Here is a 14,382-nt window from a genome sequence, read left to right on the forward strand (position 1 = left end):
TCACTCATCTGACTGTAACCCATACAAATGCATGGAAGTATGAAGGTAGTTTTGTGCCTCAAAAAATAAGGGGTTAAATATGTGAAGAAAATAAAGTATATATATTTCCAGAGCTTTCTTATATCTCCTAGATGTAGGACAAGACACTTCAAATCCTTATTATTTATATTTTTACTGACTTTTTTTGTCATTTATAAAGGCGTTATTTAATCTGTTTCAATGGGCTATGGTAGAAAAGGCCAAATGTAAAATTTGATCAAATAATATTTTTTATAATGATCCATGGTTTGACCATCTTAAAACAATTCCATATGTTAGATTTGTACCCCCAAAAATAATAATTTGCAGGGGGGGGGAAATTGGGGATCCACAAGCTGCAGGTGTGTTTGCTACGCCAGTGTACTAGATAAGGGACATAAGCATGCCCCAATGAAACTCACAGGTCATTTGGTAGTTTGGTTTAGACTCAAGCCTAAACCCAACTACCAAAGTTCAGCATTCACCAAACAGTTCAGCATTGTTAGTTCAGCATTCACCAAACAGTTCAGCATTGTTAGTTCAGCATTCATCAAACATTGAACATGTCACGATTCTGGCAACCATTAAGAGAGGTTTGCTTCAGGTTGAGATTTAGATTATAACATAGTTCTGACAAACCAATGGCAACCCAGTTCCAGTAGAATAAGAGGTCCGCACACAACATAGACATCCAATCACACTCCACTCTTTACCATGTTCAAATAGGAGAGAATCTAAACAAAACCAGAATTGGCAGCAATAGAACAAAAGTACAAAAATATAAGAAAATAAATAGCTACATTACTAATAGAGTCAAATAATGCCTCATTATAACATCACCCCCAAATGTAAAACAACAGAATCAATAAACATGAATACACAAAACAAATAGAAAACAAATAAATAGAAAATAAATAATGTACATATAAAATACATAAATTATATGCTTTCACTGGCTTAAAAGGTAAACAAACACCTAGGCCTTACAGTAAATCCATAAGGCTGTGTCTCTCACATGGCTCGTATAAGTGAAGGCAAGAAACATGCAGGCAGGGTATAGGGGCACAGACAGTGACAGACTGATGCATCGTCTACACACAAAGGCTTATGTATCACTGTGTACATTCACACTCTTTTACCCCGCATGGAGGACTTTTGTAGTAAGATGTGGTCAGGAGAGTAAACTTCTTAATAAGGTTTGCAGAGGATCGTCATCGTATCATCATAAACATCACCATCATAACCATTACAATCATCATCGTTTCCATACTAACGTCTACACCTGCCCTGAAGAGAACCCAATACTTCACTACTCATTCATTACTATTCTCTGCTGCGACCGTTAGAACAGATGAGAGTCCTGTCTCTGTGTGTTCTACTGTGGCCATGTAGCTGTATCTGTATCTGTGTTTATATCTGTGTCTGTATCTGTGTCTGTATCTGTATCTGTATCTGTATCTGTGTTTATATCTGTGTCTGTATCTGTATCTGTGTTTATATCTGTGTCTGTATCTGTGTCTGTGTCTGTATCTGTATCTGTGTCTGTATCTGTATCTGTATCTGTGTCTGTGTCTGTGTCTGTGTCTGTGTCTGTATCTGTGTCTGTATCTGTGTCTGTATCTGTATATGTGTCTGTATCTGTGTCTGTATCTATATCTGTGTCTGTATCTGTGTCTCTATGTATATCTGTGTCTATATCTATGTCTGTATGTGTCTGTATCTGCGTCTGTATCTGTATGTGTCTGTATGTATCTGTGTATGTATCTGTATGTATATGTGTCTGTATCTGTATGCATCTGTGTATGTATCTGTATCTGGCTGTATCTGTGTCTGTATCTGTATAGGGTCAGCTGTTAGCACCCAGCATGAATAAATGGTGTACGCCTCAAAATCAACTCACAAGGTACGATGACTCATTGATGCACCATATGGACAGAATTCTACACCCTCTGTTACACGCACACACAGGACCCAGAAGCGTCCGCTGACTGACAAACACTTGTAATGTCCACATCTCACCATCATACATCAGCAATGCACTAGAAATAGAAAGATTAGAGTAGACTGTTTCACTATTCCACATACTGTAGCCTACTATTAAATAAGACTGGCAATCAACACTGTGGATTATAGTAGTTGTTTCATGCATAGCACAGAGTGAATTGATGCTATAAGTAACAATGGCCATTCTATTCCTTCTATTTCTAGAATCAATTCATTCTAAAAGGGGAGTAGACACGCCATGTATTTGATGAGAACAGAAGAGGCTGGGCAAAGGCCTAATAGTTATTTCAATCTATTGCATCTTTGTTCGCTTTCTCTGGCCTGAGGCACACACACACACTGCATCACAATAAACATTAAAACAGGGAAGCGTAGAAACGTAGATAACAGATAACCAGCAGGGTAGTGTGATTTTCATTGGCACCTATTAGCCATGCACCTCCAAGTATATCTAGTCTATTTAGTCTATTTCTACATGGTTATTTCATCCGCTCTCAATGGCTGAATGTACATACACACAACTAAAGATCTCATGTAGCCGCCTCTCCTCCTCTTCTTCATCTGATGTGAAAGAATTGGACAAGTGGAATAAAGTTCCAGTAATCATCTACCATATTGCTTTCACCTATCCAAAGTTTTCAGATCTGTGCAGATGAAGGAGAGGAGATGAGGAAAGGAAGTCACTTTAGATTATTGAGATGAATCCACTTTAGATTATTGAGATGAATCCAACTCGCCCTCAACATCAATGACCATTCTACAAAGGACTGACGAAATACTCAATGATGGGTTAAGACCTGACTGCAGATGCAAAGTGTCAGTCATCTGGGTAGAAATAGATGCATTAGAATTCCTAAAACCTAGACCAGCACAAGGGGTTAGTTGAAGGTCACCAGGAAGTTTGGTCATATCAAACAAGCACTGAGAGGTTGTACAGAAGAACCACACAGAGTATTTACATTATAGGACATTGGGATAATATATATATTTTGCAGGCTATCTATACTATTTATACTCATATTGAACTGTACTCATTCACATCTTGCCTGAACAGTTCCCCACATATCATATATAATATCAAGATAATGACTCATATTTTGCAAGGATGCAAGTCAGGGGTCAGTATGTCAAACACACATGGTTGCCGTGGGAAGAGCAACTCGACAACAGGAAACTGGGCGACAGGTGTTGACATCACCCAGGTGGAGGAGTTTCTCAGTGATTGCGTCATTAATTCCTGATCTTTCTTTTGCAACTCTGTTCTCCATCCTCTCTTTCCCTTTTATCTCTTCCAGGTTGATCTTTTCCTCTCTCTATCCCTCTTGGGCTCTTTCTCTATTGCTATATTACCCTTATCTTCTCAATCTTGCTATTCCTTTATCTCAATATTCAGTCTTTTGTTCCTCTATCACATTGTGTGTAGAAGCTCTGATACCATCCCTCATTAGCACAGGCAACAACAGCCACTGGCAATAGAAATGCTCCCCAGTAGTTATTCCCTCCTCAACAGGTAGAGGGCACTGTATGGGGGCGGTGTGTGTGTGTTGTGTGTGAGTCATATGGCGGTCAACACTTGAGCTGCTCCATCTCGGAGCACTCCGTGTCCATGTCCGAGTCGTAGAGCGAGTGGCCTGTGCGGTCACTGTCTGGGGAGATTGTGTGTGTGTGTGTGTGTGTGTGAGGAGGACTGGCCTCATCCTGGAAGGTGTCTGTGCGGGAATACAGCCCCAGGTCTTGGAGTTTGGACAGGGAGTCATCGTCCTCTGTGGTGTCATCGTAACAGAAGTCCTCCAGATCAACGAACCACTCGGGCCAGAAGCGCCGGCGGATCCTCTCACAGTACATGGCCAGGTTGATCAGCTCGCCTGGAGGGGACAGGGTGGGTCAAAGGTTAACACAGAGGCAAAGGTCAACAAGATCAGATGAGAATGGGTCAAAAATATTTATTTTAATAATTAAAGATGGAGTCTCTTCTAGAGTCTGATTTCTCTCAAGGTTTCTTCCTCATCGCTGTAACTAGATAAAAACACATTTAAAAAACATTTTGCCTGGGATGTTCTTTCTGGGGAGTGATGTTAACCATGACAGGCAATGTGGTTGGTGGTTAGCTCACCTTTGATGAGTTGCTCTGGCCGTGTGCCCGGCAGGGTCCACATAGCAGGGGCTAGATGGCTGAACACAGTGGCATCCACCATGGACAGCTTAGGACCCATCAGGTACTTCTTATCACCTACCCAGAGAAACACATCAAGAATCAGTGAGAGAAAAGAATGCTGTATGGAAACAAGAGCGATGGGGTAAAATGTGTACCCGAAATTAGTCCATATGGTGTAGTATCCATCTTTCACCAGAAGAGGGCAAAGTTGTACAAGGCTGTTCCATCTAGCACTTGAAACTGGCCATAGTACTATATACCCGAAAGAGGAGGCTGGTGGGAGCTTTAGTAGGATGGGCTCATTGTAATGGCTGGAGTGGAATACATTGAACAGAGTCAAACCTGTGGTTTCCATATGTTTGATACCATTCCATCTTTACAATGAGCCTGTCCTCCTATAGCTCCTCTCACCAGCCTCCTCTGATACCTGAATAATCTATAAAACAACAAAGGAACCTACAGCTGGCTTTAAGCCTGGCCTAGATATGAAATTAAGCGTGCTTCTAAGGCTGCAGATTGTACCTTGTGAAATGAGACGGGATGATGATCTTTAGGACTAAGTGTGATCTTAATGATTATCTACAGTGCACTCTACATACCGAGCAGGGTGGCCAGCGTCCGCATGTCTTTTTCCATCAGAGTGTAGACCTCCTCCCTAGTGAACCGTCCAATCCCGTGGCCGTACATCTCTCTCTTCACGATGCCGCCGGTCAGGTGACTCAGGATCCACTTGAGTAGGTCACTCAGCGGCCCGCTCACCGCCAGCATCTTCTGTGTCTCCTCCAGGTTGTCCACCCACTGACAGTACGCTATGGTCCTGTCATCACATACAGACCAGCAGAGATTTTCATTTGGCCTTCAGCAGGGATCATCAACTAGATTCAGCAGCGGGACGATTTTTTCTTGAGCGGATGGCCAAGGGACCAGAACATAATTACAAATAATTTGTAGACGACAAATTGACAACAAGAAGTCCAAACAGATATAATATTTGAATAAAACATTATCGTTTCAAACCTTGCTTTCATTTGTATACGATCACATACAGTATATCTCTCTATCATACTTGAGATTTCTGGAACAGATTTCCAAAATTAAAATCACTTGGAGCTGATTTGCTTGTGTTTTTTCAGTCTTTTATATCCAACAATGATTTTTTTTTTTTAAACACTTTTGTTTTTTTGGGCTCTGGACTCTTGGAGGGAGGGATAATAAAATGGCCAAATTCTCCAGTGGGGGAGCCCTAGACCACAGTATCTCAAATCTAGTTGCTGATATAACGTGTGCTCCCGACAGCACAGTTGGTTGGAGCATGCTGCGTGCAACACCAGGGTTTCAGTGTTTCATTCAAGGGACGGATTAGATGTTATGGTTTGTGACACAATCACATTCACCAGTGTATCATATATCCTTTCCCAGTATCTAGTGAATGTCCTTCGGTAGTGTCTGGAAGTGTCTCACCAGTAGAAGTGTTCCTCCACCATCTTCGTGACAGCCCGGGACACAGCCTTCTCCTGGGAACTGAGGTTCTTGTTGAGGCTCACGCCCAGCTTCTCCTCCAGGAAGTCGATGATGAACTCTGTACCAGACACCTGCTCCTGGTTGTACTCTATCCATGGCATCTTCCCCTGGGGAGAAAGCTTCCCATCAAAGTAGTTCTGCAGTAGAGCGAGAGCAAGAGAGAAAGAAAGAGAGAAGGAATTTCAATGATCAATTCCTCTTCAATAGAAAATTACACAACCATTACATCAAAATCACTAATTCAAACACGCACCAACCCAAACATCTCTCACACACACACACACACCTGGTAGGGCAGGTCTACCATGCGTAGGTAGGTTTCTATCTTGAGGCAGAAGGGGGAGAGAGAAGGGACTCCGCTCTTTGGCCTGGAGAACTGGTGAAGGATGATGGCATCTTTAGAGTTCAGCTCCTGTTCTTTCCTATGGACCAGCCAGGACAAGGCAGTGTGAGCTCCACATTCTAATTACTCCTCTTTAGACATTTTATTCAAAGCAACTTACAGTTAGGGCATAATTATATGCATGAATTGTGTGTGGGAAACAAACCATCAACTCTGATGTAGTAAGGCCATCCTCATGTAAGGCAATCCTCATGTATGTCCATCCTTATATTGGATAAGTGGAAATTAAGTCGCAATTCAAATACACTGTAGACTATTTTACTATCTCTTGATATCTGCATCCACTGGTAGGCTGTAGTTCACACGCTCATGACACATTCACCTGCAGGCGATTACAGGCTAATGATGAAATTGTAATATATATATGTATATGTATATGTATATGTATATATATATATATATATATATATATTCTTAGATCTTATGCATCAATCCCATGTGAAATAGTGTGTCACGTTTTACAGCTATCTAGCACAGAGAGCATTGCACAAGACCCAGGCTGAAGCTCGCTTCGGGCAAGGGCGCCATTGCCAACGGGACACTACAATGTCAAAACAATTAGGACACAACCGGATGAAATATTGCAATACATTAACATGGCCACTGTAGCAGATAATATTACACGTTTGTACTAACCAACGTGGTCAGAAATTAAGTCGCTATGTAAGGAAGTTGTTACTTCATAAAGGTGCTTAAACGCGAGGGCAACGTCATTGCTGAAATTCCGAGGAGCTGTCCAGTTAGCTGTGGTGTTGAAATGCCCACATGCCAACAACAACAACAAGCGTTTTGATCCCATTATCTATAGTGCAAATTGCTTCGGTATAATGACATACAGGAAGAGTAAATTACAGAGTAACTAATTAGAGATCGATGTAGAATGGATCTTCATGACATTTTTTTTTAAGAATGAAAGAGCACAGGCTGAACAAAAACAAACGCCACGTCATTGCTGAGTAGGCCTTAGGCGATTGTTGCTGCAGGTAACCCGATATGTTTTGTAAGGACAGCAGCGACCAAAGTCAATACGTTATTACAGCAACAATCTAGGGATTCTACGGCGAAGCTGCAGTTCATAACAGATCGCCAATTTCTGTTTGCTCTTGTCTATTTGGGCCTGGCTTCCCTCTTAATAATTATCTCACGTGTGAGGTTAGTAAAGGTCATTTTATCACAACCGCAGTGTTTTTCTACTGCAAGAGACAGACAACGAGGAGACATCTTTGCCTTGGGTAAAGCCAGATAACTAATATCACACATGCACTATCATACCATGCCCTTGAGAAATTGTAAATAACTGGAAGACAACCTTTGCAGCAATAAACATGATCTTATTATTATTGTAATTACAATGAACAATCGCTAATAACATGCGTCTAACAGGCACATCACTAGAATACGAAGAGCCATAACGCCCGCAAAACGCATTGTTTTTTTTCTTCCATAACGAGACTAAACATGGAATCTCATTCAAGAGGGCGGTTACATCACCATCACAATCCACCCACTCACGAATCCTTATTATCAACCGATTCCGCTCATGCAGCGCTCAACTCGCCCAGATTAAGTAATATCATATATTGAAAATACAACAATAATATAGACATGTGATGTTCCTAAATAATGCCCAGGCACTACGGCAACCATTCATATTGATATCAATGCCACGAGTAATTGACTGTACAAAAGCGTGTTCTGCATCTACAGTGTTATTGACATGGCTGTTTTTTGGTAGGCCTACCTGATGGCGAGCAGCTCGTGCAATAGATAGGCAGCGGTGGCGAGCAGAGCGCCCCCGGCAAGATAAAGCGTTTTCCGCCACCACGAGTCCGACCCAAGGGCCGACATGATCCCGCCGTAGTCCTGCAGAGGGTAGGCGATGATGTACCCATAAAACGAGAGCTGCTCATCGGAGCCGCCCAGGCCGAAGGAGAAGCTCTGGTTCCGGCCAAGATCAACCACACACGAGCGCGTCCAGGCGAACCCGACGCGCCAGTACATTCTCTCGCTCAGTGGCCTCTTTCCGCCTTGCTTTGGCCGGTTTTGGCTTCATCAACGGGGGCTTCATGGGTGCCGAGGGGTCGTCGCGGTGCGGGATGTGACGAGGAAGAAAGTAACGGCCATCTCGCCTGGCGGTTATCCCCGCAGCGGGGTAGGCATCCTCCGCAGCGGATCGCCGCCGCTCTCTCTCTCTGCCGCGGATGAGGAGTGACGTCACGAAGGCTGTACCTTTGTGTACCAGCTCCTAGAGGCGGAGGGCAAAAACATCAATAAATACACCATGTTGCTCCAACAACAATGACTGTTTTTGCAATAAGTTGGACAATACTACATTTCCTACCAATGTCAATGCAGTTGTCGAGGCTACTTTCCCCCCCCAGTAGTCCCAGTATAATGGACAGGTCTGCTTTGCAAGCATTTATATGTAACTAATCTGCATTACATCTGCCACATACCTATTTCCTCAGAATGGTGGTGTAGCCTGTGACTTTGGCAGACTGACATTTTTTATGCAAGATGTTCAGTGCAGTGTGATATAAACTTCCAGACCATTAAACATTTCAAACAAGTCCAACCTAAACTCTCAATCATCTCAAAACTGTCTTCCTCTAATTATTTTCCTCTCCATCTGTAATGCTTTGCAAACAGCCAGTAAGTGAAAGTAATATGGAGGATGACCACCACGTCTGACTTCATCTTGACTTTCTTTTCACATCGGGTATATGAAGCAAAATATAGGAATTTACTATGGGGATGCCCTCAAAGAGAGGGGACTAATTAGAATGAACACCCCCCCAAAACATTACACTTCCATGCAATAGGACACAGTTGTGCTCTGAAGTCCCTTGACAAGCAGCTTTATTTTGTAAGGCATTCAAGCACCTGGTTCTGGACAGACATAACAAGAGAAACTCAACCCCAAACACTAATCACTCCCACTGTATTATTTACGGCACAGACAATATATCAATATCCACAAGTAAATATGCACAAAGGTATTGTGACACTTAAATTTGATGTAATAGACAGCAGGTGCAGACAATAAGTAACACTGGACCTGGCAAATGTAGGACTGATTCAATATGCAATAAAAAGGCTAAAATACAACCTTCCCTCCCCACCAAAAACAAATAAATGTGGTCCTTAGACAATGTTTTTTTTGTGTTTTTTTTTAATCATGATAGTAAACACATTTGAGCACTTTTACTTGAAGCAGACTTAGCTAATACAGTTCATGATTTCTACCCATGCAAATTTGCTCATCAAGCGAAACACAAAAGATTAACATAAAAGGAATAAAGATAAGCGTAAGGCTATTTGCAAAGGTTGGAGATGGGCTGGGCAGGAGATATAACAGTAAATGAAGACATCTGAATCTAGTGTGCACCCCTGGAAATTACATTCTCGCCCGTGACTTCACCTGCTAAACTCTGCAACCAATCAATGTAGACCTCAGATAGCAGGACATCCAATCGGGTAACAATCAAACAGCCTTACATCCTATCAGATCGCATCGAAAACAGTACAGGGTACAATCATCTTACAGATACCAGTATAAAGGACTACTATTATCCCTGAGGAATGAAGCAACTATCAAAATGGGAAACTCAATCACGCACGCACTACTAATGGTCAAGTTCTCTGGTCCCACGGAGCTCCATATTACATGACTGATCCCTGAGAGAGTTCAAGGATGTCAGGATAATCACAACTCAAAGTCCCCCCCCATCCCTGCCTACATCCTCCTGTTTCTTGCAGTTTGCTTTAGGTCCATAAAGTTAACTGTTGAGAGACGGAGTAACGTGGCAACACATGACTGCTGGCACCGATTGACTGATGCCAGCATTCCTGTGGCCATCTCTCTGATGAGTTATCGTATGAGCAAAGGCGGACTGAGCGTGTGCAGACTTGGTCTTCTGGTTGGGATAACCATATCAGAAAAGAGGGTTTGGGCTTTTTTGGTACCCTGTTGAAATACATATGATTTGTCTCTGATGTCACACCACGGTATTGTGCGACATAAGTTTCCCCCTGCACCCTGTCCATGGATACCATCTCGTTGCCTATGACTGGCTGTAGGAGTTGTTCTGGTTCCCATTAGAGCTCTGGTCATTCTCACTGGTACACAAACAAACAGGGAACAGTTAGTTTAGGCAGGAAGTGGATGTGTCATGTAAACAGCCAATAACTAGGACATTGAGGTGGGGTTAGGAAAGATCTCAGTACCTGTTGGGAGGAGGCTTGGGTTTAGGCATCTTGTGGATCACAACAGCCATCTCCTTCCTTTCGTCAAAGTTCTTCCACTGGTCATAAAGCTTTAGGATGACTCGGATGATCTCCAGAATCTGAGCAGGGAATAAACGTCACCGCACAGTACTCTATTATCCCTAAGGCAACTGGATCTATATACATACATACAATCAGCTTTCCCCTCTGAAATAAGCCATTTGTATGGTGTTGCCTTACCTTCTCCATGTCTACAGAGAGCTCAGCGAACCATTGCCTGGCGTCCTTCTGCTGCACCACACAGGCAACATGCAGACAGGCTGTGGATGCAGGAGGAAGACATTTAGTGTAACACCTCAACTATATTTTATTGAGCTGAATATCTAGCAGTAGTAAAGGTGAGTGGTCTGATAGGGAGTCTTACCTAGAGCGATCATGAAGGGAGGGTAGAGTAGACAGAGGTCTGTCCTATACGTGTCATTCACTATTCTCCTTTAGAACGAAGAAAGGGGAAACAATGAGTGTTCCAACAGTTCATATCAAATAAACACATGCTCCCACAAAGAATAACTCATACCAGGCCAACGGCAGTAGCATGTCCTCCTGCCCCATGTCCTGCACATACTGCAGCAAGGGTCTGTAGGGGTGGTAGACTATCAAACAGCAGTCCTGGAACACACAAGATCAGTTAATCCATCCATCCAACAAATGGATGATATGATCCAGCATGGAGTGTATTGTGAGAGACAAAGCATTCTATACTCACCATGAGCTCCAGTAGGTAGAACTCACATTCTAATATCTGTCATGAGGAAAGCAGATGAAGTTTAGTAAATATATCAGTTTCATAGTCACAATTTAGAACCCTCCTTCTCTCTATTGGCCTCTATAGTTTGAGAAATAGTATCTGGTACTAGCAGCATCCTGCTAACTGAATCTCTAGTGTGAATCACCATCATCTCCTCGCTCGCTCCACACCAAATCAATAATAGTCTACACAGCTTCTGGACAGGCAAGGTGTTAGGACAGCTCCAACGGGGTTCTGGTAACTCTGAAGACCGTAGATAAATAACTGGCGCTGCCAACGGTGTTGCCTTACCTTCTCCACTTAGCACCGCAGGGAGAAATGTGCCCCGGCCAGGACACACGCCACCAACCAGTCAAAAATCACCTCCCACAGCGATAGGAGGTTCACCATAGGCATGTGATTGCTAGTGGAATGTGGCATCAACATACTGATACCTAACTACAACACACACCGTAATGGACTCATAGTGGTGGATAAATATTCCACAATATAGTGAGTGTATGTTGCGTAAGAGATTGGTCCCACCACCATGCAACATGATCGTAACATCTAGCTCCAACAATGAATGATATCCTATCTAATAACTGTATAATAAATAGTACATTATTACACCTAAGAACTGTTTATATAGCACATCCTAAGTGAATAGTAAGGTTAGGTAAGACTTACATGGTTCATTCTATAAGGGAACTCCTTTGGGAAGGCATAGGAAAATCGGGTTTTTACTGCACAAAACAAAAAACACTTGTTAGATTTGGAATCACATGAACACAACCCATCAGAATGAATGTAGCCTTTCTACCACAGCACTAGTGTGTCATTTTCAAAATAAGCTAATATCTAAATGGAAACACTTGAGCGTGTCTCCTGACTTACACACGGACGTAGCTGCAGAGATCAGACGAGTGTTTGAAACAACACCAAATTCCTGGAAGAGACAGAGGCTTTGATGATGCTGTCATAGAGCAGTTAACCCCATCCTACTTAACTGCTCTGTAACATAATCTGTGTGGGATTAGGGATGGGGTTATGTTACAGAGCAGTTAATCTGTGTGGGAGTAGGGATGGGGTTATGTTATAGAGCAGTTAACCCTACTCCCACACAGATTATGTTACACAGCAGTTAACCCAATCCCTACTCCCACAGACTATGAAATGTGGAACGGGAAATCAGGCCATATACCTCCACTTTAGAAGCCAGGAACACGCATGTAGGAGCCATGAGCACCGGGTCTATACTCTTCAGGGAGTACCTGCAAACAGAGAGAGAGGGAGATATTAGGAAGAGCTATTATAAAAGTTAGATTTTTTTTATTTAACTTTTATTTAACTAGGCAGGTCAGTTAAAATCAAATTCGTATTTACAATGACGGCCTACACCGGCCCAACCCGGACAATGCTGGGACAATTGTGCGCCGCCCTACGGGACTCTCAATCACGGCCGGTTGTGATACAGCCTGGATTCGAACCAGGGTGTCTGTACTGACGCCTCTAGCACTGAGATGCCGTATGTTAGACCGCTGCGCCACTCAGGAGCCCGATTTATTATTTTTTTTCTCAGGAGCCCGATGCTCCCCTAATGACATTTAGAATTCCATAATGAATAGAACATAGTGTTCTTGCCATGAAAATGGCATAAGCACCTGGCATAGAAACGTTTGAAGTAGACGATTGCTGTAGCGATGACCTGCTGACGGAGCTTCAGGTGTTCACCCAGGGCCTGGATGACTAGAACAGATTAAGTCAAACATATCAAAAAGCAACCATAAAAGACAATAGATCATTTAGAATATAAAAGAAGATATGTAAACAAGATCATTGCTGGTTATTGAACAGAGTGCTACGAGACCAGACCTCAGGGTGATGTGATATTGTACCAACGGTAGGCTAATTCTCCCATCACAAAAAACTGTTCCCACCACACTGATGTATCACAATAGGTGGAATCAAAAGAAATACAGTTAAAAATAGCCTTATTTAGATACCATTGGCAAAGAAGATCTGCAGTTTCCAGTACTCCTCCTCATTCATAAACTTCATATCCTTCTGACGCTCCTTCATCAGGTCCTGTTTGTCCAGGACCCACTGCAAACTAATGACAGAAAGGAGACAATGAATTACACAACGAGCGATCACATACACACAGTATCATAACAAAACGCTGCAGATTGGAAATCTGATAGCGGTGCGTCAGAAAGAATCAACACAAAATGCCTTGACGACCAGTGGCTAGGCTGTCACAGAGGCACAATAATTAGCTGGCTCAATAAAGAAATCTTAGCATTCATAACTAGCGTATTACGCCTTGGAATTGCATTGATAGCTATTGAAAATGTTTATCCGTTACGCTAATATTTACCTAACATGAGAGTGGGCGAACACAACGTTAGCTAGCTGTTAGCTCGCTAACGTTAGCTAGCTACTGTGAAGCGGGCTAAGCTAGCAAGCTTGCCAACTACTTAGTCCTCAAAACAAAGGAGTTTATTTGCCATGCACAGTCCTTATACATCACGTTTGGCCAGAACACTTACTAATGCGAGCTCTGCCAGAAGTTCCCCGCCATGGCTTAATAGTTGAGGTAGAAAACGCAACTTTAAATTCTGTTCATTTGTCTTGAAAATTTTGTCAAACGAAGACCAAATGGGGTGTGTCACTAGGTACCACACCCACAAAGTCAGAAGGCCCGCCTACCCTACCAATCAGATGACTGAGTGTGATGACGGTTTATGGTTAATGGGAAATGACCAATCAGACGAGGGAGTGTGATGACGCGGGTGCGAACCGGCTTGCAGGAGAAAACATCAATTTCTTTTATCTAGTGATCCATCAATGATTTGGCTATGCATTACTCTAAAACCAACCGTTCTAAATGCAAATGGTAATCAGATGTCTTCATCAAACTCAGCTTGCAAGCGTATCATGTTTGCCCTTACTCATAGTTACTTGTCAAAATCAAATCAAATTGTATTTGTCACATACACATGGTTAGCAGATGTTAATGCGAGTGTAGCGAAATGCTTGTGCGTCTAGTTCCGACCATGCAGTAATATATAACAAGTAAACTAACAATTTCACAACAACTACCTTATACACACAAGTGTAAAGGAATGAATAAGAATGCGTACATAAAAATATATATGGATGAGCGATGGCCGAACGGCATAGGCACGATGCAGTAGATGGTTTTGAGTACAGTATATACATATGAGATGAGTAGTGTATGTAAACATTATATAAAGTGACATT

General features: G+C 42.5%; 2 protein-coding genes across 2 annotated transcripts; both read right to left on the reverse strand.

Annotated features, from left to right (window-relative positions):
* Positions 1-333: 333 nt before the first annotated feature.
* faxca (failed axon connections homolog, metaxin like GST domain containing a) lies at positions 334-8,399 on the reverse strand. Its single transcript, XM_035775061.2, has 6 exons — positions 7,843-8,399; positions 5,985-6,120; positions 5,639-5,835; positions 4,777-4,994; positions 4,136-4,252; positions 334-3,887 (listed from the first exon to the last, which is right to left on the reverse strand). Exons 1-6 carry the CDS (start codon positions 8,100-8,102, stop codon positions 3,589-3,591), a joined length of 1,227 nt encoding a protein of 408 aa, XP_035630954.1. The 5' UTR covers positions 8,103-8,399; the 3' UTR covers positions 334-3,588.
* A 537-nt stretch (positions 8,400-8,936) lies between these two features.
* Positions 8,937-13,839, reverse strand: ccnc (cyclin C). Its single transcript, XM_035775062.2, has 12 exons — positions 13,668-13,839; positions 13,122-13,228; positions 12,780-12,864; positions 12,320-12,389; positions 12,013-12,064; positions 11,806-11,861; positions 11,095-11,130; positions 10,906-10,997; positions 10,753-10,820; positions 10,569-10,648; positions 10,329-10,447; positions 8,937-10,220 (listed from the first exon to the last, which is right to left on the reverse strand). Exons 1-12 carry the CDS (start codon positions 13,697-13,699, stop codon positions 10,166-10,168), a joined length of 852 nt encoding a protein of 283 aa, XP_035630955.1. The 5' UTR covers positions 13,700-13,839; the 3' UTR covers positions 8,937-10,165.
* Positions 13,840-14,382: the final 543 nt, after the last annotated feature.

Source organism: Oncorhynchus keta, chromosome 8, assembly GCF_023373465.1.
Source record: "Oncorhynchus keta strain PuntledgeMale-10-30-2019 chromosome 8, Oket_V2, whole genome shotgun sequence".
NCBI classification, from domain to species: Eukaryota; Metazoa; Chordata; class Actinopteri; order Salmoniformes; family Salmonidae; genus Oncorhynchus; species Oncorhynchus keta.